This window comes from Babylonia areolata, chromosome 4, assembly GCF_041734735.1.
Source record: "Babylonia areolata isolate BAREFJ2019XMU chromosome 4, ASM4173473v1, whole genome shotgun sequence".
In the NCBI taxonomy this organism is placed as follows: Eukaryota; Metazoa; Mollusca; class Gastropoda; order Neogastropoda; family Buccinidae; genus Babylonia; species Babylonia areolata.
In genome coordinates this window covers 32,983,286-33,009,432 of record NC_134879.1, presented here as the reverse complement: position 1 = coordinate 33,009,432, position 26,147 = coordinate 32,983,286, and the positions used below count along the sequence as shown (strand labels likewise).

The 26,147-nt window shown below is 41.0% G+C and overlaps 3 protein-coding genes across 7 annotated transcripts; 1 reads left to right on the top strand and 2 right to left on the bottom strand.

Annotated features, from left to right (window-relative positions):
• Positions 1 to 20: 20 nt before the first annotated feature.
• On the bottom strand, positions 21 to 16,481 carry LOC143281090 (acyl-coenzyme A thioesterase 1-like). 2 transcript variants are annotated; one of them, XM_076586033.1, is made up of 9 exons: positions 16,333 to 16,481; positions 11,880 to 12,218; positions 9,018 to 9,287; positions 8,268 to 8,437; positions 7,186 to 7,299; positions 5,950 to 6,041; positions 4,817 to 4,901; positions 3,102 to 3,303; positions 21 to 1,613 (listed from the first exon to the last, which is right to left on the bottom strand). In XM_076586033.1, exons 1-9 carry the CDS (start codon positions 16,340 to 16,342, stop codon positions 1,513 to 1,515), a joined length of 1,383 nt encoding a protein of 460 aa, XP_076442148.1. In that variant the 5' UTR covers positions 16,343 to 16,481; the 3' UTR covers positions 21 to 1,512. The 2 variants fall into 2 exon arrangements, with proteins under 2 accessions (XP_076442148.1, XP_076442147.1); XM_076586032.1 differs by lacking the exon at positions 16,333 to 16,481 and adding an exon at positions 12,395 to 12,552.
• LOC143281091 (uncharacterized) lies at positions 13,387 to 14,660 on the bottom strand. The gene is made up of 2 exons (XM_076586034.1): positions 14,561 to 14,660; positions 13,387 to 13,975 (listed from the first exon to the last, which is right to left on the bottom strand). Exons 1-2 carry the CDS (start codon positions 14,643 to 14,645, stop codon positions 13,398 to 13,400), a joined length of 663 nt encoding a protein of 220 aa, XP_076442149.1. The 5' UTR covers positions 14,646 to 14,660; the 3' UTR covers positions 13,387 to 13,397.
• An 80-nt stretch (positions 16,482 to 16,561) lies between the features above and the next one.
• LOC143281092 (uncharacterized) lies at positions 16,562 to 26,093 on the top strand. Of its 4 annotated transcripts, none has more exons than XR_013055095.1 (4): positions 16,562 to 16,993; positions 20,357 to 20,468; positions 21,461 to 21,658; positions 24,014 to 26,093. XR_013055095.1 is itself a non-coding variant. In XM_076586036.1 (4 exons), exons 3-4 carry the CDS (start codon positions 21,609 to 21,611, stop codon positions 24,287 to 24,289), a joined length of 339 nt encoding a protein of 112 aa, XP_076442151.1. In that variant the 5' UTR covers positions 18,871 to 19,039; positions 20,357 to 20,468; positions 21,552 to 21,608; the 3' UTR covers positions 24,290 to 26,093. The 4 variants fall into 4 exon arrangements, 2 of the variants coding, with proteins under 2 accessions (XP_076442151.1, XP_076442150.1); XR_013055094.1 differs by lacking the exon at positions 16,562 to 16,993 and adding an exon at positions 18,871 to 19,039; XM_076586036.1 differs by lacking the exon at positions 16,562 to 16,993 and adding an exon at positions 18,871 to 19,039 and having other exon boundaries at positions 21,552 to 21,671.
• The last annotated feature ends 54 nt before the right edge of the window (positions 26,094 to 26,147 follow it).

The window sequence follows — 26,147 nt, the reverse complement described above, 5'->3', positions numbered from 1 at the left end:
ACACATATGAAAACTATGTCTTGAAATATGATTTATTGTTCTGGTAAAATTCATCATTATATTAATTATATCACATCCTTTCTGAAGAGGTAAAGCAGATGGAATTATCTTTTGGGACAAAAGCAAACATTACAAAAAAACACATCAAACTCAGCAACGACAAAAGAATGCATTTATACTGAACTTGAAGAAACAACAACCAGGAAACAAATGAGCTTTCTTCTTAACAATATTAGTAATATGGAGTTCTTTCAAAAGAAAGTCACTTCACTTGCACACACAAACACACTAACACACAGCCAAGTTCCATTCAATACAGAGGCAGGCATTCCAGCACACACACACACACACACACACACACACACACACACACACACACAAATAAAGAGAGAGAATTCATTGGAGTTCTCTCAACATGTTTAATTCAATTTCTGTGGTCCCAAACTGAGTGTTTTCTGATATTGCTGGTGGCCACAAAAACATGATCAACAATCTGAACCATTCCAGTCCCTAGTTGTTAAGCTTCAGTTTAAAGAAAGTGTCAGAGTGTGTGGACAGATTGTATGCTACACATCTGGTGTGGAAAAAAAAATCTTTTAAAGGTGCTGCCTGTATAAATCTAATCTCAATTGTATATCAATTCTGTTTAGTGTGTATGTGTGCTTGAATGTCATATTCACCTTAACATTTCCCTGATTATTGGGTCATGCAAATATTTCTTGTATACATTTTCCACTTAGACCCACAGACCTCGCTGCCACTGCCCTGACTTGCTGGGCCATGACAGGTGAACCCACCTGAAACACTCCACTGCGCAGGCTTGAAGGACATGTCCACATCCATGACCATCCACCCCTCTGTCCCCACTGCACATATTTCTACTTAGTTTTAGTAGGTTAGATATTCTCAGATTTTTTTTTTTTCCTGTTGGAATGTATCGAAGAAGTACCAGCAAATGTCTCTTCCAGGATTTTAAAAGACAAACAATCAAAAGCTTCGGGGGGTATTGAACCTGACCACACATGGGATGTTGACCCTATTGAGGGGGCTTATGTGTCCCAATCCCCACCCCCCACTCAATTTTTTTCAGATTTTTTTTCTGCTCAGCTTTTTCAACTCTGGCCTTAAATCCTATACCTCTTTCCAAAACAGCTCTCCCCTTCCCTGCCTCTTTCCAGTCTACAGATTGTCCAGCTTTCAAGTGACATGTATATTATAAGTTTTGTCTGTCATCTCTCTGAACTCAGAGTTATGCACGCTTATGAACGAGTGTGGAAGATTAAGAGCTGTATGAATACCTTCATTATTATCGTTATCATTAATTCAGCTGTTTTAATCCCTGATTAAGTATCAGGAGGTAGAAGAATAATATACTACACTGCTGTCAACTGTTTTCATTCCAGACTATCAGGAGGTACGCGAATATACAACACCGGTGCCATGCATCGTTCACCTGAACGATCTGCCTATGTATACGTCAGTGCATTGATCCATCTGCAGGCAGGGACAGAGTCAAGACAGATGGGTGTGCAGGAACGTCTGTAAACGCTCCCACGAGTCTACCTGTGCATCTGCATGGTCTGCTGGATTACCTCCCCATCGCATCTCAATCCCTGTCAGAGAGAATTAAAAAAAGGATGAAAAATAATCAGCAGTCCCCTTTACAGAAGAAAATTATTAAAAACAAACCTGTCCCATAGGAAAAAAAAAGAAGACAAATATCTACTGTCCCTTTTACAGAGGTAAAAAACCCAATCAACAATTGATAAAAAATTTAACTATTCCAGAGAGAAAAAAGATGACAAATAATCAACCTTTCACAGAAGAAAAATTATTAAAAACAAACCTGTCCCAGAGGGAAAAAAGAAGACAAACAATCTACATTCCATTCTACACAGGAAAAAGAAAAACAATAAAATGAATGAATTATTAGAAATAAAACTATTCAGAGGAGAAAAGAGAAGACTCTCCCTTTTACAGAGGAAAGAAAAACAATAAAATAAATTAATCATCAAAACGAAAACTATTTCAGAGAAAGGAAGACAAATAATCAAGTCCCTTTTATAAAGAATTTTTTTTTAATTAAATGATTAGAAACAAATATATGAGCAAACTTGCATGTATATCCATGCACTCAAAGTTTCAAGGTGTCATATATACGCCATACTAAATCTGCTATATCTAAAAAAAAAATTTTTTTTAATTATTTAAAAAAAAGATCAAATGCCTGATCTTCACATTGACCCAAGAAGCTGCTTAGGCCTTGAAAGTCTACCACAGATTTGAATGAAACATTAACATAAAAGAATTAAACAAAATGAACAAATAACCTAAGTAAATACATTAAAATATAAACTGAGGATACTTAAAAAGGCAAATTACGGAGATGTAGCAGAGCGTATACTTACTACTACAACAGGCACAGAGACTTGACGCAAAAGTTTGATCAGCCCTGACGTTGGTCATTGTCCACAAAGCATCACTTCACTCACACACCATGGGAGTCACACACTGCCCGTCTACCTTTCATTCATGTTATCTTCCTTTATCCCTGTTCTCCATCACTACCTGACCCTACCCCAGATCCTAGGTTTAAACCATGACAGGAACAAAACCACCAGCACTGTGGTGGATGCAGGACAGCAGCATGGGGTGTAGGGTCAAAGGTTAGGGTCAAAAGTCACATAGCCTTTTATGGCCATCATGTCAGCGAATACATATCCACTGTGCCCAGGTCTCAGCACAAGGAGGTGAGGCCCAGTCCTCTCCATCTGCTGTGTTAACCTTCACCGACCAAAGTCAGGTACCCGGCATGGAGCGAGGTAAATCGGAGTAAAGTGCCTTTCCCGAGGACACAACACCATGCCAAAACAGGGGCCTCGAACCCTGATCACTGGTGAACACTGGATCAGACGCCCAATGCCTGACTGACTCTGCCATGGTGCCTCCTCATATATTGAAACAAAATAAAGAAAAAGATACTTGGAAGGCAATTCACTGAAATCTGCCACTTCACCTCCTCAAACATCAACACAGAACAAAGTGGAAGACATTCCAAAGGCAAATCATTGCAACAAACCACGCAGCACTGTGGCACTGACCAGCATTGGGGTTGACACAGGACAGGCAGTGTGGAGTGTAGGGAGGTTCCAGTAAGTGACCTGCCCCTGGGTAGTGCACCACCTCCATCAGGTGGTGCTTGTGGTCGGGGAACATGGCGTGACAGGTGTCCACGGAAGCTGGGTCAACCTGATGGTCATCGTCAGACACCAGCATCAAGTAGTGGGCCTCGCTCTCCCATACCTGACATACCACGCATAGTTTTCGCTTTAATTTTTTTTCTTTTTTTTACCTTTTCCTTGGACCTAAACAGCAAAGTTAGGACCAACTCAATGCAATCAACAATATTGTTACACCAGATGTCAGCATGAGCAGAAGCCCTCTGAAGAAAAATGCTGCAACCACCGTTTTTGTATTACACTGTGGTGTTGTATTTGTTGCAACAACAGCTTTTGCAATGAAACTCGGGCTGCTCTCCCCATGGAGACCACGTCGCTACAGTGCAGCACCTTCACCATTGATTTTTTCTTTCTTTTCACTGCCTGCAAGTGTATTTGGTTTCCTATCAAAGTGGATTTTTCTAGATAATTTTCCAAAGGATAATCTGTTGTTGCCATGGGTTCTTCTACATGCACTAAGTATATGTAACACATGGAACCTCGGCATACTGTCTCATCCAAATGACTAGCATTCAGATCATGACTTCAGGTCTTGTGGAGGGGAGAAAGTACTGGCAAGTGTGGGATTCAATTCCCATGTGCTGATTTCTTTCTTTCTTTCTTCCTTTCTTTCCGTTATATGACCAACATCGACTTGCCTATGACTCTGTCATGGTTGATGAATGCTGGGTATGTTCTTGTTTCCATAACCCACCGAACACTGACATGGAGTACAGGATCTTTAACATGGATATTTCATCTTCCGCTTACGCATACACATGAAGGGGGTTCAGGCACTAGCAGGTCTGCACATTTCTTGACCTGGGAAATCAGAAAAATCTCAACCCTTTACCAACCAGGTGCCGTTACTGAGATTCAAACCCAGGACCCTCAGACTGAAAGTCCAATGCTTTAAACACTCGGCTAATGCGCCCAGCTTTCACTTTCCAGGTGGATGTATTACCACTTGGCCACCACTTCACATTTGTCACTTCTTTTTTTTCATCTTTTCCTTGCCTCTGAACAGTAAAGTGGGAGAATTCAACTTTAAAACCATGAAACTGGACTCTCTCAGACTTTGATCCGATTTGCAGACTGGGTTTTTTAAGTTTAATTTTCAAACACAATCTCATTCATAATGGACGACATCTTGCCTTGATATTAGGTGCATTTGTGTTAGTGATGTTACACTTAAGAGTGTCATTCTTGACAGAGTTATGAAGCATTACTTACACGACTTTTAACCTTTTTGTTTTTAACTAGATACCACATTCAATGCCAGAAAAACAGATGTTCACAGGCAGCTGCTGGATGAGCTGTGAAGGTTGTGGATCCAGACTTGGAGGGCACATGGTGGACAACCAAAAACCTCAATCATGATGGCTGACAACAGAGATACACCAGACTGTGTGTCTATGAAGTCTCCTGTACATACATGGGAAGAGACAGAGTGGACTGAAGAAGGGAAAGGAGAGTAGGGGGGGGGGGAGAAAAAATAGAAAAAATCATGATCTTTGAAGTGGGGAGAGAGCAACCTAAAAAATAAAATAAAAAACAGAAACAAAAAAAAAAGAAAAGATCCCAGGAGATCTACTTACTGGGATGATGTCATCTGTTGTGTAAGGGAAAGCGTTCCTTATGGAATGCCCATGGTTCGTTTGCCTTACGGCTTTTCTATCCACCCTGCACACAAACTGCTCACATTCAATAAGATTCAATATACACAGATCTGTCCATCATGAACAAATACTTTGATGAAAAATGCTTTATGTTATCATTATAAGATCACAAAATCGGTCACAGAAATCATCTCAAACACAGTGAAGATCTGAATGACCAATGGAGCAGTTATTTAACTGTTAACTGTTTGTGTTCAGGAAGGCGAAATGTATGGTAAGGGTGATGGTCCCCCTAGGGCTGTAAATAAGCTGAGCTGAGTCAGCCAGATTTTCGACCTATGTTGCTATACAACTTTTGCCAAGGAAAGAGTTATCAGCAATGCTTCCAAAGTTTGTTAGATTGTTTTGGGAAGCGAGCACTATCACAAACCACAGTCTTTAGGTGGTACATGGAGTTTCAACATGGAAGACCTACCCTGAAAGATGATGACCATTGTGGCTGACCTGTAATAGTGGTAACCAACCAAAAAATGGCCCAGGTAAAGTCTATGATCAAAGATGACCCTCGAGTCACCATTGATGAAATGAAGGAGGAGATGAAGATTTCACCAGGGAGCATTAACACCATCTTTCATAAACACCTCTATGTAAGGAAGTGTTATGCCAGTTGGGTACCTCACCACTTGACAGAAGAGCAGAAACAGGGTAGGCTTGAATGGCTTATCTACATGTTGCAAACATTCAATAGCATACAATCAAATCATGTTTGGGACATCGTAACAAGCGATAAAACATGGACGTACAAAACAACAATTGGGCCTTCTTCAAGGATATTATGGTACATACCCCAGGTCAAGTGGTTTGAGTGAATGATGAAGTGCATACAAGCTTAGGGAGAATTCTTAAAATAGTACAGTAAGCAGAAGGTTTGTAACTTTCATACAACTGCTGTATTGCAGACTTATTGAAGGGCCATCATAACAGGAAACAATGGTGGAATGTTCACAGGTATAAAGCAAAACACATACTTTCAAAACAATACGTACATCCATTATTGTAACTGTCTTAAAAATTAAAAAAAATCAAACACACAAAAAAGAATAAAAGCTCACTTCACTCCTTCTGCAAGAACAGTTCCGTCTTTACAAAGGAACGAATCACCATAGCAGAACACAGGGCCATTGATGCACACCACTGCTTTCACCTGCAATGTAAAATCATTGCTCTGATAGAGCTTTTCCACTGACCTTGTTTACAACAGTTTCCTTTACAAACCCACTCCTCTGTTTAATCAAGTTTACAAGCAAAATCGTTTCAAACAGATCAAGTTTACAAGCAAAATCGTTTCAAACAGAAGTAAATGATGTACTCTGATGAACAGTACTTTGGTGTTCTCACACACGCAACACTTTCCATCATCAAGAGATAAAGTCAGAGATAAACATACTCAGAAATAGTGGAAGAACCAGAGAGAGGGAGAGAACCAAAGGTAGGCAGAGAGACAGACTGAGAAAGGAAAGCATAGAAAGAGAGAGACAGAGATATGACATCATATCATATCAAATCAGTGCTGAATATTCCTTCGTTCACAAAACAGGTGGAAGAGAACACAATGTTAAAGGTAAATCAACACAACATTAGAAAGATCACTTCATCCACATTTTGCTAAGTCCACCTAAAAACTGGGTTTAGAAAAATGAAAACAATGTAAAAAGACCAATTAACCCATGTATGTTTCAGTCCTCATAAAATATATATCAAGTCAATAGATACTGATTTCCTTCAGGAACTGAACAAAAATGTCTGAGGGTACATCCCGGAGATGCAACGTGACTTTTTCTGAGAACAATTTTAATACTGACTTTGAATAATTCTACTTCTTATTGTGAACAGCTTTACTCTGTTACTACTTACTGTGAACAGTTCATCTTCTTACTTTGAATAGTGTTACTTCTTATTGTGAAAGTTTTACTTCTTATTTTGAATAGTTCATTTATTGTGAAGTTTTACCACTGACTGAACAGTTTTACTACTTACTGTTCAACTAACTGTGAACAGCTTTACTGCTTACTGTGAACAATTTTACTACTTACTATACAGTAAAAAACCTTCACTGAAAATGCTAATAAACCACTATGTGCCTCCCAAACCTGGTAACTCACACACACTTGTCACAGTTTCCAACCCATAAGATGACACTGTATATATTTCAACTTCAAAAACCTCTATTTGCATCATAAAGCTGCCAAATGTAGAGAAACACAAAGTGCTGGGTCTCTTCTGGTGGGTGGCCCAGTGGCAATCAGACACTGAAATGTGAGCAAGTACAGAAGAAGAGTTCACGTCACCTGGGGGCATTTCCAGCCCAAGGCCAGGGAGATGGTGCCACCTGCTGAAACTGCCACCACCCCTATCCCGCCCTTCCTCACCACTCTGTGGCAGCTGAACCATGACACTGCTTCCTGTCACACACACACACACACACACACACACACACCGCACACAGTACATGTACACCACACATACACCACACACACACTGCACACGTACACCACACACACACACACACACGCACACACATCAGGCACAAACAGACACTGCACACACACACACACACACACACACCGCACACATACACCGCACACACTGCACACGTACACCACACACACACACACACACCGCACATGTACACCGCACATGTACACCACACAAACACCACACACACAGACACACACACACACCGCACAGGTACACCACACACACACACACATCAGGCACACACAGACACTGCACACACACACACACACACAAACACACTACATACAAACACACACCACATACTACAAACAAACACATGCATTTCACACACACACACACACACACATTCCACACAAAATTTCAATCTAAAAAGTTGATTAGAACAAGGTTCAACAGAAAATCCAAATTGTGTGCGTGTGGGGGGGAGGGGAGGGTATGGGGGGGGGGGGGGTTGAAGGGTATACTGATGTGTGTTTTGTGTGTGAACTGGCGCATGTGCATTAGTGTTTGTGTAATGGAAGAGGAAGTGACCAATGAGAGATTGTTCACTTCACGAACAGCTTACTCCACTTTTGATTCAGTCAATGTTACTTTCTCTATCATGCTTCAATGCTCTGATAGGAACAAAGTCAAAGAGAATATCAAATATGTATGCACAGATATATATGTATGTGCGTTTTGTGTGTGTATGTGTGCATCTTGTCTGTGTCTGTGTGTGTGTGTGCATGTCTGCTCATGTGCAAGTGTGCGTATGCACATGTCTAAGTGTCTGTGTGTGTGTATGTGTTTTCATAATGGATGCAATGCAATAACAAGAAAATCACTGGCTTACAAATGTACACAAAATAACACCCATTCATTTCACATGCATGCATTCAGCCAATTATCTCACCTCAAAGTAATCGAACCTAATATCCTCTAGCATGTCAGGCAGGTCGTCAAACCTGCAGAACGGCAATGCCAGCACAGCAAAGCCGTGTGATGCCAGCAGAGCAGCACGAGTCTCAATCAGTCCTCCCGCAGACCCAAACATGTCTATCACTCCAGGATGGGGGCCGTCTCCTTCATAACAATGACAAAATTCACTATAACAACAACAACAACAAACTGAAACATCAACAACAATTACAACAATACTTATTATTACAACAACAACAATCTGCATTAAAGTGCTACATGCCATACACAAAGAAACATGCGCACACTCAAACATGCAAACAAACACGTACGCACACGCTCAGTCAGCAGAAGTTCAAGCTCATCTATGAATACGATGGAAGGCAGAACATGAGAGTGTGCCATGAAATTCTACAAATTAAACTGCAGAATCCATGTAAATGACTGAGATGGGCAGTTTGTTCCATACAAAATAGGAGAGAAAGCGCTGACTAAATCACATGCCCCACCGCTAGAAGATCATCATAATCATGGACACAATGACAAAGCTGTTAATGATGTAAAAAGATATCTTCTCAGTATGTGGTGTGTGTGTGGTGCTGTGTCATATGATGTGATATATTGTGGTACAATGTTGGTTGTTTATGTGTGCATGTGTGTGTGTGTGTGTAGATATGTGTGTATGTAATGTACGTGCACACCCTTGTGTGCATGCATGTATGCACAAAGTTTAAAAGCAACCAACCTGGGGGCAAGAACAACACCCCTCTCACTCCCCCTTCCCTCACAGGTATCCGCCTCACGTCCGCCGCCTTCTTCAACCTGGTCACCATGGTGGTGTGCAGAGCTTTCTGGGTCGTCTCCATGGCGACCAGGTCGCTGAGAGAGCAGTGACCCGGATGGAGGGACAGGGTGTAGAGGACAGGGTCGTCCCCGTTCCTCAGCACCATGCGGATGTTCTGGGGGCCGGAGGGGCAGGGGGCCAGACTCCAGAACAGTCCCATAGGGTCCACACCTGACAGTCACACACAAAAACAGAATTTAAAAATAACTGGCGAACCCATGCTAGCATCTAAGGTTAAAGGTCAAAGGTCTTATCGCCTACTACCACCATCCGGGCGGTGAATTTATATCCACTGTGTCTAGGGCCGGCTCGGCTTAGAAAGGCAGGGCCCTGATCTCACCTTCCACAGGTTTGTTTGATCATCCCCAACCAATGTCTGGTATACCTACTCATGTCTAGAAAAACTGAGGAAAATCAGAGTGAAGGGCCTTTTCCCAAGGACACAACACCATGCTGACCACAGGTGAACACCGGATCAGAAGTCTGATTGCCTGATTATACCGCAGCACATCCAGGGTTCAGCATGTGCAAGTTAATAATCAATATGTCTATGTAAGAACACTGTAGCACAAACATTTTCATGGGTTATAACTTAACCAACTCTGCTGACAAACATTTTGGGGTATTTCTTTTTCAAACAATCAGTGATCGTATCATTTCAGTATCCTCTGCCACGCAACCCCCATTTTCTTCTCCATCTTTTTTGAGCTTGCTTTTGATTACAATTCTAGCAAGTGACAAAGTAGTTTAGCCAGTTTGTGGTATACATGTTCATGTTCAGTAGGAGGGTGACAGGTGGCCTCTTTGTGATGAGGGAACAATAGTAAATACTCTCCCTTTATCTGTTGACATTGAGATGGCTGTTGGTGTGCTTGTTCTTAGTTTAATTACTAACAAGTTACAGTTGCTCTGTCAATGAATCAGGTAGGCACGTAGGGGTTTGGCTACTGTTGAAAAGGGTTCCACTTTGTGATAAGGAAATAGCTGTAAATGCCATCCTTAATCAAGGGACATAGTGGATGGGTTGAGCTTGTAATTTGAACAGAGGCAAGCTACACTTTTCCTACTTGGGGACAGAGCACACAGGTGCAGCTGAACTTGGGACGAGTTAATTAAATAATGATTTTTGGTTAGTTTTTGAAACACATTCCTAATTTCATTTTGTTTGGTTAACTTTTGGAGCAAGTTATTATAGCTGGGGAGGATGTGGTAGTGTGGACTGAAGTTCCGATTACCTTCCGTTTTGTGTTGTAGATTATTGAGGTAAGAAGATTTGGAAGTTAAATTTTTGTTATCAATAGTTTTCTTTTTAATTTATTAACCAAGAATATTTGTAATATTGAAGAGTATTTTAATTTTATTTTTAGAATTATTTTTGTTATATGAATAATTTTATGGATTATACTTTAAATTTGATGTGAATAGTCCGATTTTAGTTTTTACAAAGACGCCAAGAAGCCACCATGTTCTGCACCCTGTAGTAGTTTAACCTGTTGTTCTAAAGAGGTGCGGCGGCAGCGGGTTTTTTTGTTGTTTTTTTTTGTTTTTGTTTTTTTTGGGTATTACTTTTTAGAGGGATTTTAATTAGAAGTAGGAACAGCAAAATTTGGGTTTTGTAGGGGTTAAGATTAGGATTTGCCAAATTTTGGGACTGGGTTTTGTTAATAGGAGGACAGGAAAATTTGTAGGTTTTTTTTGTTGTAGTTTTTGTTTGTGAAATATTGTGGGAGAAGTTAGGTGCATAGTTGTGTGTTCTTGTTTTGTTGTTTTTTTTGTTTTTGTGGTGTTGTTTGTTTGTTTTTTACCCATTGTCCACCCCATAAGCCCCTTCTAAAATACTCCTCGATTAATAAATGGTTGTTTGAATTGATAAAGCAGTCTCTGTTTTAATTTGTGTATTGTTAGTGAGGCTGTATATTTGTTTTGTAAATTTTTGTATGGTGTCCTGATTAGACTGTATGACTGGGTGTTGATATTGTTGTTTGTCGTATCTGTGTGTTGTTCTGTATAACTCTAGTCAAGTGAGTGAGTTGTGGGTGCGGTGGGATCCTGCAAATTATAAATTTAATGTAAGCAGCTAAGCCTTCATTTATTTTCTAAGGGAAATAACCCCTGGGTTTTATTTATTTATATATTAAATCTTATTTTCTAATTCTTATTTTTTTTATTCGCAATTTAATCTTTTTATTTTTGATATTTATTGACTTATTTTATTTTATTTCATTTTATTTTATTATCTATTTATCTATTGATTTATTTTTGGCTCACACTGCCATATATATATATATATATATATATATATATATATATATATATATATATATAGGTAACCACAACAATAACCTAAGCCTACATTTACATCAACGAAAATGTATGGACTTGGAAACCAGTAATTCAAATTTAAGACATCCATAGTACACTTTAATTAAAAAGCTAAACAGAAAATAAACATCTACTAAGTTAAAGGTCCCAAAGCCTTTTATGGCCATTGCCACAATAATTCATATCCACTATGTCTAGGGCTGTGCACAATCAGGCAGGGCATAATCCTCTTCTTCCAACATTTTAACCTTCCCCATCCAAAGTCAGGTAAACATTTACACCTGGGTGGAGTGAAAAAATTTGTAGTGAAGCCCCTTCCTCAAGCTGTCAAGGACACAACACTATGGCAAACAGAGCCTCAAACTCTGATCACCATGCAATTACTGACAAACAAAAGTAGTACTGATGACCATATAAAGAGCACAAAGAACCCAAACATACCTGTGTAAGTTCCTCCAACGGAAGCATCTCGGCTGAGGTCAAGGTCCCCATTGTCACCGGCAACAAAATGACCGCATGACCTGAATACGGCCAGCTTTCGGCGCCACTCCTGGTGTGTCCTCACATGCAGTGTGACCTTGGCCTTACTGGGCAGACCGTGAACTCTGACCTCAACTTTTTGGTCAAAGAGGCTGACCCTGGGGGTCACCTGTATGTGGTCAGTTTCGGTGGAGAAGAGGAGGCCATCGTTTGGAGGTTGTTGCAAGGTACATGGCCACAAAACTGGATGCAGCTGCCTCAGACGGGATGCTGCTGATGACAGGCCTTTGGCAGGAAAATCTGTCAATGAAATAGTATGTCACCTTTTAATAATACTCAAATTTAACAACAAGATATATATATATTGAAAGCTAACATATGCTTAAACACACACACACACACACTCTCTCTCTCTCTCACACACACACACACACACACACACACAGATTTGTTAAAAATAAAAGACACAACCTCACCAATGGATCTTGACAGGAACCGAAAAAATATCGAGAACATCTCTAAAGATAAAATTCAAAATCTTCACTGTACAATGCACGCTGAGAAAAATGAAAGTGGTTGTGCAAGCTCTTGATTATCATTCTGCAATATCATGAATATGTGCTCCAAATACATAGTTTAAGTTCTTTAACCTTCCGTTTATATTCCAACAGTGTACTCTTGCTCATTTGTTTCTGGGTGTGTATACGCATATTTAGTGCTGCTAATTTGAGCAGTCAAGGTCAGGGCATAATGCCGCTATAAATTATGCTTCAAGCAGACACTATTATTAGTATTACTTACACTGAGAAAATACTTGTTTATCAAGTATAGTGATACACACACACACACACACACACACATATATATATATATATATATATATATATATATATATATATATGTTAAAAAGGGGGGTAGTAGTGGTGGGGGTAGGGGTTGTAAGGGTAGGTGTAGAAGGTGAAGAGGTAGAGTAGGACAACAGGCAGAGGATAGGTGCACAATCCACTCTCTCCTCGTACCACAGCAGGGTCTTTTAGAAAGATGAATTGAGGTGTTTATTTCTCTAACTTAACAGCACACCTGGAACACACATAATATTAAAACCCAGGTTAAATCAATACCAAAACATATGCTAGACATAATTGCACTGATGTAACAGAAACATCATTATGTTGTCTGGACAAGTAAACAATTCCACAGATAACCTTTCTCCATCCTGACACTCAATGTCTAGCCGTACACTCTCTTCTCAAAGAGATCTATGTAAAGATGTAAAACAAGCTTCATTTAGCTTACTATCAACAATCAGTGGCACATAGGTTAATGTGCACCAAATATATGACTAACAAATACTAACTCCCAGTGTTTAACTCCTGTTAAATCACCATACAGTAATAGCTGTCGCACCAAGTATGTGGCATACAATTACAAACTCCCAGTGTTTAACTCCAGTTAAATCTTGACTTACTTGACTTATGCCTATAGCTCCGCTCGGGAACAAAGGGCCGCAACAGCACTCCTCCAACGGACACGGTTTGGGGCGATCCTCTTTATCTGGGCCCATGTCATTCCGGCTGCCTTCACTTCAGTGTCCGTACTTCTTTTCCGAGTCTGCCTGGGTCTGCCAACTTTGCGTTTGCCTTGGGGGTTCCAGTCAAGTGCCTGGCGAGTGATGTTGAGTGGTGACTTGCGCAACGTGTGGCCTATCCACCCCCACTTTCTCTTTTTGATTTCTTCTTCTATGGGTGCTTGTTTGGTTCTGTCCCAGAGGTCTTCATTTGAGATGATTTCAGGCCACCTGATGTTCAGAATGTTGCGCAGGCATCTGTTGACAAATGTCTGGAGTTTGTTCCTGTTGGTCTTGGTAGTGCGCCATGTCTCTGAGCCGTACAGCATGACTGACTTGACGTTGGTGTTAAATATTCTGATCTTGTTGTGAAGTGAGAGGGCTGAAGATTGCCAGATGGGTCGGAGAGTTCTGAAGGCGTGTCTCGCTTTACTGATGCGGCTCTTGATGTCATCGTCTGCTCCACCATCCTTGCTCACTACGCTGCCCACTGACATGTTACTCAACATTATCATTTATGTAAGCCAAGATGCACAACCTGTAAACCCAAACATGATGCCCAAGCATCATACCATAATATCAACCTGTAGGAAACAGGAAAGGGGGGGGGGGGGGTACCCAAATACCCTAATACCCTAAACCAGTACTCCAGTTAGTCATGTATTGACTATATTGTGTATTTTAACCACTTTCCCCTCAGTCACTAGCCTCAAATACAATTAAACCATACACATGCTGGCTATGCTCTCTCACAAGTCATGGTATCTGCATCAACACATTCCAGTTACATTAACTGTGAAATACCACATCAGCTAAAAAGGATCTCTCAACGCTCTTGTGACACATCACAATTCTACAAACTCCAAACTGTTTCCAAAAACCAAAAAGTAAATTGCCAACAAACCAAATCACCAGTACAAGCATTACTCACAGCCCCAAACGTTTCAGGGTTCACTTTATATTCATGTAGCAAAACACAATCCCACTGAGCCAGTGTGTTAGTCACATAATCCAAGTATACTATAAATCAAGCATTCAACTAAGTCCGAAAAATAGATGCTAGTTTGACACTCACAGCCCCCATGGTACTGTCTTGTCCGTCTGGCTCTCCTGGCCTGCTTCAAGGAAGGAAAAGAAAGAAACCCCACTTGCCTATTCATTTTATCCTCTTCACAAGCTGGCGCCTTATGCAAACTATCTTCTGACCCAGAACTTTTCCAATTGGCTGAAGTTAACAGACCAATCTGGGACCAACAGTGCTGGATTTGCACATCAGCACTTTTCTCACAGAACCCAGCATTGTCAAGGAGAAGGGGAGGGGAGGGGGGGTGAAAAGAGGAAGGGAAGGAGGAGGAAAGATCGCCCTGATTCTGCTCTAAACAGCTCATGATAAACACACCACACCATGTGGTGACCATTGAGGCAGATGCCATCCTGCCAGAGATCGACATGGGGGGTAAGGAGGGGGGTTGGGGGTGGGTGGGGGGGGACAGGGTTGAGGGTGATGGAAGTGGAAGGTAAAAGGGCAGGGGAGTGTATAGGAAGAGAATGGTCAGAGAAGATACCATCTTTACTTAGTATTTCTTGATAACTTGCTCCCTCTGCACTTGGCCAAGGGAAGGGGGGGATAGGGAGAGAGGGTATGGGGAGGGGTGTTGGTGGGGATAGATGCCATGAAAGGGGGGTGGGGGGGGAGAAGAGTAGGGAGGTAGGAAGGAGGGGTCCATCAGTGCGCAGTGTGTCTGAGAAAATACCACGCTTCCACCATAGGCGCCTGACACACTATAACATCTATATATATATATATATATATATATACAGTTGGGCCAACAGCAAAGTGAGAGCTCTATCAATGGTTTCTCAATTGCAATGGGAAATCATTTACAGCTTATAATCTTTTGTGAAGGACTACGACTCTCAAACAAGGAGGCAAAATTGCACTGGCTCTTACTCTTAGTGCTGCAGCCTTGGGGCCTAGTTGGCCTTTGGGAACCATGCCAACACCGACCCCTGTCCTAAAACCCTCTTGGCCAGAGAGAGTGAGGATGTAACTTGGGCAAGACACTCTCCACAATAATCAAATTCTAGCCCAGATAGTCAGTGTAGTAGTTACCTCCTCTGCTGTTTTGATGGTCATAGCTGAACACAACTGTATCATATATATATATATATATATATATATATATATATATATTCATATATTTATATCATTATTCAAAACTTCTTCAACTGACATATATAACATTAACAATCACATGTATGGCACAATCTTTTTTTTTATGAGGCTGCATGTTTCGGGGCTTGACTAGTCTGTTGGGTTTTTTTTAGTTTTCTTTTTAATAAGGAAAAGCCAGTACATTATAGTAATTACATCATAATTCAATCAAGAATCATGAATATTTCATCTTTTTAACACTTTTGGGGCATGAAGGATATTTACATTATTTTACACAAATATGAAACATAAAGCATAAACAGCAATTATAAAATACCTTCACAGGATCAAACTATAGGAAACAAAACACAAACTGTAACTTATTTGATACAAGACACAAAGAATGATAGTTACTTAAAGTATCAAACCTTTGGATTATTCATGCTGCATTAATTGTACACACACACACACACACACACACACTAACTGCACACACATACACACACACTCACACACACACAGTCTAAATATGTGTGAAGCTTGGTACCTACATGCCCACGCCAGCGCACGCACACACACACACACACACGCACACACAAGCACAGAGAGATCTGTGTGTGTGTGAGAGAGAGAGAGAGAGATTGACGATAAAAACGGGTGAGAGAAAAAAGAAAATTGTGATGCAAAAGTACCTGGGTCCATTCCAAACTTGACAACACGTTCCTGACAAATGAAGTAAGGACAATGTTCACCAACTGAAAGACAAAACAATGCAAAACACCCTGTGCGACTTCTGCCACGGACTGCGAACCAATTTATTGGTCCGTGAACTTCTGCTCGTTGTCCTGTAACACCCCTGCCTTTGCGTCAGGCGACAAAGTCCCACACTACTCGTCATATTTAGTCTGCTTGTCTTCACCTGGCGTGCATTTTGGTGAGCAGGTGAAAAACCAATGGAGACTCGTTTGCTTTAGACTACTGAAAACACAATGAAATTTTTATTTTCAAAAGGAGGGGGTGGGAAGGAGGAGTTCCAAAGTCTTGAACACGCGTAGGAATAATCCAAATACGGGTGCATAACATTGTTTGCGAGTGAGACAATCTTTTTGAGTGGAAGGCAAGGAATATCCTTGATTTTCAGAAAAACAAATACCGGGTGTGGTGATAAGTGACACAGGAAAAGAAAGAGATAAGTCACACCTGTAAATTGTGACCAATGGACGGGTACGAAAATAACTTTGGCCAACAAAACAATTCAGGACACTGATCCTTTTTAAACCGAAGAGACGGAGGCCATGGAGTAACATCTGCATCTTATTGTTCACACATTATCTCTCTGTCTGCCAAAATACGGTTTGAAACAAATTATTATCAAGGACTATTCAAAAGCTTGCCGTCATACTGTCCCTGTCCATACACACACACACACACACACACACACACACACACACACAAGCATAGCCACACGCACACACACACACACACACCCCACCCCCCCAAAGAGAACAGTGTATGTATACTCACTCACACCGAGCATAAACCACTAAATGTTTACACATCCCAGTGACACTCACACACACACACACACACACACTCTCTCTCTCTCTCACACACACACACACACACACACACACATTGACACAAACACACACACACAACACACACATCTGCATACATTGAAACATACCACACGTACACACACCACAATGTACAGCACACCCAAAATACATGCAGTGTAACCACTCCTTAGTGTAAGGCTATGGACTTCGATCTGATCCAGTTTCGACCAGTGATCAGACTGCAAGACCCTGTTTCAGCATGGCACTTCACTCCAGTTTTCCTCACGGCTCCACACAGCTGTGAATGGACACCTACTTTCAGTTGGGGGAGGTTCAAAGCAGAGGATTGGGCCATGCCTTCCAATGCTGAGCCCAATATGGACACAGTGAAAGTGAATTCACTGCTTGTATGGCAGTAAAAGTCTGTGTGACTTTTAACCTTTAACCCCTTGGCTGCCAATTCTTGGTGAAATGAGATTTGTGTGGCATGAGTATAACGTGCAATTATTACTTTTTGTGTTGAAGTGCAGTTGATGCTTTTTGTGTTGTCAATGGTGTCACTGGCTTTCCTGATAAAAAAAATAATGCAATCCCAAGAGATCAAGTTAAGATTTTTGGTGACTGACATCGTGACCTGTAAGCTCTATCTTATCTTGGTAAAGTGACAAGCCCTTCACTAAGAAGTGTAATCGTCAGTAGCAGTCATGGTGTTAGTTTCAGTTTCAGTCTCTCAAGGAGGTGTCACTGCGTCATTGACCAGCATGATAACCCATCACACTTTGTCCTTGAGTGCTTGCTTGTATATTTGTGTACCTATCAGAATGGATTTCTTCTACAGAATTTTGCCAGAGGACAACACTCTCGTTGCCACTGGTTCTTTTTCAGTGCACCAAGTGCATGCTGCACTGTGGACCTTGGTTTACTGTCTCATCCGAAAGCCTAGACTCTCAGTTTGATTTTCCAGTCAAACTTGGGAGAAAGGGCAAGAGTGGGATTCAAGCCCACACCTTCACAGACTCCTGAAATTGGCATCTGAGCGTCTTAACCATTCTGCCACCTTCCTCAAAGTCTAACCACCCAGTAGCAGTTATGGTGTTAATCATTTTAGAGTCTAACCACGCACACAAACACGCATACACCACTTTAGTTTATTATTTGTATTTGTATTTCTTTTTATCACAACAGATTTCTCTGTGTGAAATTCGGGCTGCTCTCCCCAGGGAGAGCGCGTCACCATACTACAGCGCCACCCATTTTTTTGTATTTTTTCCTGTGTGCAGTTTTATTTGCTTTTCCTATCGAAGTGGATTTCTCTACAGAATTTTGCCAGGAACAACCCTTTTGTTGCCGTGGGTTCTTTTACGTGCGCTAAGTGCATGCTGCACACGGGACCTCGGTTTATCGTCTCATCCGAATGACTAGCGTCCAGACCACCACTCAGGGTCTAGTGGAGGGGGAGAAAATTTCGGGGGCTGTGCCGTGATTGGAACCAGCGCGTTCAGATTCTCTCGCTTCCTAGGTGGACGCGTTACCTCTAGGCCATCACTCCACATCTCTCTCTCTCTATATATATATATATATATAGAGAGAGAGAGATTTGGGAAGGCGGAGGAGGAGGGGGGGGGGTTGTTTTGTTTTTTTGTTAATCCCTTCCATCCTTCAGCAGGAATAGGAATGAGATAGGATGACGAATACACACCACCACAGAGCGATGGAGGAGTTAGAAAAGGATGTGTCCTTTGAGATGATCACTCTCTGCTTTACCGATGCTGTGGAAATGGTTTCATCAGGAACAGAACCTTAGTGCCAACACCAGTCTTGCTCTTTCCCTCATCACTCTGTCAGTAACTCTGTGTGTGAATGTGGATGAGTGTGTGTGTGTGTGTGCATGTGTATGGGAGTGTCTGTGTATGTGTGTGTTTGTGTGTGAATGGTGTACTGGATGTATGTGGATGTGTGCACGGGGTGTGTGCGTGTGTGTGTGTGTGTGTGTCTGTTGGTGCATGTGTGTGTGTGTGTGGACATGTGCTTGAGAGGTAGGTGGAGGAGTGAGTGCATGCATGAGTGTATAGGTGCATGTGTGTGAGTTTATGTTGGTGCATGTGTGTGTGTGTGTGTGTGCTTGGGGTGGTTGTGTGTGTGTTTGTGCATGAGCGTATACTCAAGTGCATGTGAGTGTCACCATGTGAGTGATTTAAACTTGCAACAGGGGTTAAAGCAAAACTCCTATTGTTTTTATTTTTCTGTTCAAAGATAGTGTTCTTTTGGCTGTTTAAAGATGGAGCTTATATCTATTTTTAGATCACCCACTCACATTCACACAGAGACTCATACATTCTCCCTCTCTATCCATCTTACACCTTCTCTCCGTTTCACAGTTACACACACAGTGCACACATGCGCACTCACACACACTGCAGTCAACAAGTGAATTCAATAATGATATGAACTTTAGATTTTATACAGTTTTAACTGTATGTTAACTTGTGGCATCACTCACCAAAACCATCCCTTATTTGTGTGTGTACTTTTTATACTTTTTTAGAAGAATTATTCAAGTTGCATTTGCAAACAAAAAACTACATTAAATTATAATTATGATAATGATAATAATAACAGTGCATTTGTTTAGTGTTTTTAAACCTTCAAAGCACTTCACATTAAATGTCATACTCATGTCACAAGATCACACACACACACACACACACACACACACACACACACACACACACACACACACACACACATATATACATGCACATACACACAAAAACCCAAGGAAGAAATAGATCCATTGATTACATGAATGATTTCTAGATTTATTTCAAAGGATGTGAGTGAAGGACTGTGACAGACAGATAAGTACCTTGAATTTAAAAAATGAAAATAAAGAATTTTTTTTTTTTTAAACATTGAATTCCAAGTGGTACTACGGCTGAAGAAGAAAAAAGCTCTCCCACCAGTACATGCATGGTTATGGCTTCCCACCCATGCACACACAGTGCCAAGTTGGGCTCCTCATGTTTAACACCATGTGTGCTGGAATCAAAATGCACTGCTCAATGTGAGTGAACATGTATACCTTTTTGGAAAACCTGAAATATTCTGTGTCATCAAACTGAAAGATTCCTACATAAGTCTCTGTTTTTGTTTTCAGCTATGAAAGATGCAGAAGTGGAGAGAAAGCATCATTGTCAGGCTCAGGCTGTCACAGTTCTCTTGTGGGGATGCCACAGTTTTGTGCTGCATGCTGTCTGGCCCAGCAAATGGTGTGTATGTAGTGGTGTGTGATGAACGTGTGTGTGTGTGTGTGTGAGTTTGTGGGTGTTTGTGAGTGTGTGTGCGCGTGTATGTGTGTGTGTGTGAATGTGTCTGTGAGTGTGTGTGTGTGTGTTTGTGAGTGTGTGAAAGAGGGAGAGAGAGAGAGTAACAATAGGGGAGAATGGGAAGAAGAGTCTGTTAGGTGTGTGTGTGTGTGTGTGTGTGTGTGTGTGTGTGTGTAAACATGTTTGCATTTAGGTATGTGAGTGTTTTCACATACTGTATTTTAATGTATACTCTATATCAAAGTTACAAATATGCATCTTACTTATACATGTAGCTATGTACACAAATTACATGCACATGTATCAAAAGATACAATATTCATACGCATATATTCTATACATAAATGTACCCACATGTTTGTACGTTCAGCAGGTTTCAAAAGCTAAATGAATATTAATGATAACAATATGTTCAACAAAAACTCATGCCATACATGGACAAACATGGTACAATGGAAGGAAATGGTGACATATGGAGTGAACAAAAAAACAAAAAACAAAAAAAACGAAAGAAATGATAAGCAATTGAGAAATGGGAGGAAAACAGCAGATTTCATTGGTAACATGATGAGGCATCTGAAACAAATCTATTGTGGAGAAAATAGAACAATGTGGCAGTATGTGTGAGTGTGTGTGTGTGTGTGTGTGTGTGTGAACCTGTGTTTTGGGTGTTTTTTTTGTTTGTTGTTTTTTGTTGTTGTTTTTTTTTTAATTTATAGTTTTATCTATTTATTTATTTATTTAACTATTGATTTTATCAGTATTGTTGTTTGTATTTTTTTTTCTATATTCTATTCTATTTCTGTCATTTATCTGATATTTCATTTTATTTTTTATTCACAATTTCAATTTTTCAGCTCATTAATTGAATTGCATACATCTATTCATTTACCTTTGTATCTTATTTTACTTCATTTTCTTTATTTTCCCTCAAGGCCTGATCAACTCAGAGTGTTGGGTTATACTGCTGGTCAAGCATCTGCTGAGTAGATGTGGTGATGCAAATATGGATTTGTCTGAACGCAGTTTCTCCTTGAGAAACTGAACTGAAGGGAACTGAAACAGTGTGGAAACCTGGTGGTGATGGATGACCAAGGACACCTGCCAGCTGGACTGCAACCGCTGATCTCCAAGTGTGTCACAGGAGTAATTCAATTTCAAATTCAATTCAGTTCAATTCAAATTCAATTCAAAAACACTTTATTAATCCACATGGAAATTAATGTGTGCAATCACAAGCTCGTTGTAAACACCAACATAAAAATGAACATGTGCACCATAAAAAAACCATTAAAACAAGTCAAATAAGACCTCACAGTAGCTGACGATATACTAAAACAAACCACACACACACACACACACACACACACACACACACATGTACTTCAGAATTGTGTTAATGGTTTCTGACTATTATCATTATTATTATTGAATTGTTACTGTTAAATGTAACTGCATGTTAGTTATGCATCTTTTGGTAGTTTTCTACCTTTCCTGTTTTCCTCTTCCCTCCCTCCCCTCCTTGCCCCCCCCCCCCTCCCCCCGCCCTTTTTTAAACTATGGAACGAACACACATACACACATGTGCGCGCATTGAGACAATTAGATATTGCACAACAATATTGTAGATATATATTGTAATGTATTGTGATGTTTGATGCATGCTTTTTTTAAGGATTCGTTTGAAATATAGACATGTTAGATTGGCAGGCTGAATAAGAAGAAACACTACTTGAAATCTACCATTAATGGCGCTGTTCCAGCACTCAAAAAAACCAACAAAAAACCAACGCAACCAAACCACTAAGCCTGCCTTTGCAGAATTTACAATGACAAATTTATAGTTTTTATTATTTCTAAATTGTCTTACTTATAAAATATGTTAGTGCAGAACATAATAATAATAATAATAATGGACATTTGTTGAGCGCTTTCCCCCCTTAAAGAGAGCTCAAAGCGCTTTACAATAAACATCAAACACACACACACACACACATGCATGCAATAACTCACAAAAGAAAGAAGAAGAAAAATAATGATTTAGCACACAATAATATAAAACAGATCCAGAGACTACGCATATTACATAATTACACACACACACACACACACACACACACACACACAACGAAAGAGAGAGTTTGCATGGCTTATAACAGAAAAGGTATGGAAGGTCTATGGATAGGTGTTTTCAAAAAGATGTGTTTTCAGACCAGTTTTGAAAGATTGAAATGAAGGAGAGTGGCGAAGATCGTGAGGTAAACTGTTCCAGACATATAGAGCTGAATAAGAAAAGGAAGAATCACTGAAGGATCAGTTTTTAACACGGGGAGCAAGTAGCTGCCGTGAATCAGAAGATAATCTGAGTTGTCGACCGGGTGTGTAGGTTTGAATCAATTCTCTCAGATACTGAGGAGCAGCACCCAAAATGGAGTTGAAGGTGAGAATTGTAACTTTATACTGAATGTGGGCAGAAATTGGTAACCAGTGGAGAGAACGCAGAAGATGAGTGATATTGTCAGTCTGTTTGGTTCTAAACATTAATCTTGCTCCTGCGTTTTGAACTTTCTGGAGTTTTTGTATAAAGTACCTAGGACAACCAATGAGGAGTGAGTTGCAGTAATCTAGTCTGGACAAGACAAGAGAGCACACCAGAGTTTGTGTTGCTTGAGTAGTAAGGAGATGTCGGATGGAACTGATCTTTCAAATTTGAAAGTATGCAGCCTTGCATAGATTGTTCACGTGTTTCTTCATTGTGAGGTTTGAATCAAACGTCACAACCAGATTTTTCACTGAAGATACAAAGTCTACATCTGAATCTCCAATTTTAAGAGAGGAAGACAAGGAGTTGTTTACAGACAGTCTGCTTGAAGAAATAATAATAGCTTCAGTTTTACAACTCTTACACTGCGTGACAAATCAAGTTCCTATGTCTTCTTTCAATACATGCTATTATCCTTCTTGATATGTATTACGTTTCTTTTCTTTTTTTAATAGTTACTTTTGTCATGTTCATGTATGCGTCAGACTTGGTTGTAGGCTGAAAGATTGTATGATGCGAGTCCGAAACTTCTTGATGAAGATAATTTCCAGTCTGATGAATAAGGAGTGTTATATTGTAGAAGGAGTGACATACACTTGGCAGTCTGCAGAGCACTGTTCTTGTTTCTGTCTCCAAAAGCTGCCAACATATTGGAGTTTGCTTTTTTCAGTTTCCAAAATGTTCATATGTGAAGGAGTGACATAACTTAGCAGTCTGCTTACACAGTTTCTTCTTCATTGTTTATCATATTTCTACTTTGAAAACTATCTCAGATTGTGTTTTGAATCTTTAAAATTGCACTTACCTAAAGCAGCATGAAGCTTAGATGGAAAACCGTAAAAAATTAAATTGTACTTGGAAATCACATTTCATTTTTTCATCTTTTCAAAGAATTACAAAGGTTTCCTGCTGATAATGAATAAAAAATGTTAAATCTTCTTTCCAGGTGAACGTCCCTTCCTTTGCCATCAGTGCAGCCAGTCCTTCGCTAACCCCAGCAACCTGGCTCGTCATCGCTGTGGACACAGTGGCAGGAAGTAGTATGGCTGCGCCACCTGTGGGGCAGGTCACCATCAGGGCCTCAAGACCTACCTGTACCACGATTATGGGCAATCTTTCACCTCAAGAAGTCACCTGGCACAGCATCAGTGGCTGCATTCCGACACTCGGGCGTTCGCCTGCAGTGAATGTGGCGCCAGTTTTAGTCACGCTCAGAACCTGAAAACTCACTCCCTCTGCCACAGCATTGGTGGGTGCAGCAAGTCAAACGCTACACCTGTGAGCAGCTTTGCATGGCACATTCATATGCACACTGGGGAGCCATTCGCTTGTGGGGAGTCTTTTGCTGCTTTTGCCCAGCCTGGGGACCTGAAGAATTACAGGAGGATCCACAGTGGAGAGAAACCCTTCTCCTGTCCCCGCTGTCTGTCGGTGTTCAGACACTCCAGCGGCCTCACTGTCCATCTTAGCATGCACGTGGGGGAAAGACCATACCAGTGTCAACTCTGCCTTTGTGCCTTCCAGTAAACTGACCTCACATGTACATGCCAAACAAAAACAGGTAGAACCAACCTTTGCCATTAGGTAACACCACCCCTTGCCAGACACAAATAGGTTGCCAATAGGTAGTACCACCCCATGGCAAACACAAATAGGTTACACCACCCCACGCCAGACATGAATAGAATGCACCATCCCATACCAGACACAAACAGGTTGCCAATAGGTAGTACCACCCCATGGCAGACACAAATAGGTTAGACCACCCCATGCCAGACACAAATAGAATACACCACCCCATCACAGATACAAATAGGTTACACCACTTCATACCAGACACAAATAAGTTAAACCATCCCATGCCAGACACAAATATGTTGCCAATAGGTAGTACCACCCCACGCCAGACACAAATAGGATACACCACCCCATACCAGACACAAATAGGATACACCACCACATGCCAGACACAAATAGGTTACACCACCCCATGCCAGACACAAATAGGTTACACCACCCCATGCCAGACACAAATAGGTTACACCACCCCATACCAGACACAAATAGGTTACACCACCCCACGCCAGACACAAATAGGTTACACCACCCCATACCAGACACAAATAGGATACACCACCACATGCCAGACACAAATAGGTTACACCACCCCATGCCAGACACAAATAGGTAGTACCACCCCATACCAGACACAAATAGGTTACACCACCCCATACCAGACACAAATAGGTTACACCACCCCATACCAGACACAAATAGGTAGTACCACCCCATACCAGACACAAATAGGTAGTACCACCCCATGCCAGACACAAATAGGTCACACCACCCACACAGTGGTGCCATGGCAGAATCGGTTAGGTGTGCGACTTCTGATCCGGTGTTCACCAGTGATCAGAGTTCAAGGCCCTGTTTCAGCATGGTGTTGTGTCCTTGGGAAAGGCACTTCACTCTGATTTTCCTCACTCCACCCAGTTGTGAAACCTGACTGTGTTGGGGAAGGTTAAAGCAGCGGAAGGAGAGGATTGAGCCCCGCCTTCCTATGCTGAGCCCTAGACACAGTGGATAGGAATGTAATGTCCTGATGGCTGCGAAAGGCTATGGGATCTTTAACCCACACAGTACGGCCAATCCTCTTTTCTCCTCTACACAGACCCCTCGGATGTCCAGTGGGTGTCTGAATGACCCAACCTTTAGCTTCAGTCGTCAGAATTGTGGTATTCTTTGTCAACATTCACCTCTTCAGTATAAGAGCCTTCCGCTTGCAATATTTTGATGATGGTAATTGGGGTGAAACGCTGTTAACGTCGTCTCTTTCGCCGTTCGTATGGAGAGAGTGTACCCACACAGTCTTTTACAGCCTAGTTTGATCATGATCTGTGTTTCCGTGGCCATGTGTAAATGATGTATATTTTTTATATTTTTGTACTTTTGTTCTGGGCCATCATCAATCACCAAAAAAAATATATTTAAGTTAACAGGTGTGTGTGAGTGTGTATGTATGTATGAATGTGTAAAATATGTAGGCATCTCTCTCTCTCTCTCTCTATATATATATATAT

Excerpts from the sequence above, each read along its gene's own strand:
- LOC143281091 (XM_076586034.1), bottom strand. The coding sequence starts at position 14,645 with ATGAATAGGCAAGTGGGGTTTCTTTCTTTTCCTTCCTTGAAGCAGGCC. Across the intron at positions 13,976-14,560 it reads AAGACAGTACCATGGGGGCT|TGGGCAGCGTAGTGAGCAAG; the intron begins GTGAGTGTCAAA and ends GTAACATGTCAG.
- LOC143281090 (XM_076586032.1), bottom strand. The coding sequence starts at position 12,434 with ATGTTCTCGATATTTTTTCGGTTCCTGTCAAGATCCATTG. Across the intron at positions 8,438-9,017 it reads GGTGTTGTTCTTGCCCCCAG|GAGACGGCCCCCATCCTGGA; the intron begins GTTGGTTGCTTT and ends ATTGTTATGAAG. Across the intron at positions 1,614-3,101 it reads CTGTGTCAACCCCAATGCTG|GGATTGAGATGCGATGGGGA; the intron begins GTCAGTGCCACA and ends TCTCTCTGACAG.
- LOC143281092 (XM_076586036.1), top strand. The coding sequence starts at position 21,609 with ATGGATGACCAAGGACACCTGCCAGCTGGACTGCAACCGCTGATCTCC. Across the intron at positions 21,672-24,013 it reads TCTCCAAGTGTGTCACAGGA|GTGAACGTCCCTTCCTTTGC; the intron begins GTAATTCAATTT and ends TCTTCTTTCCAG.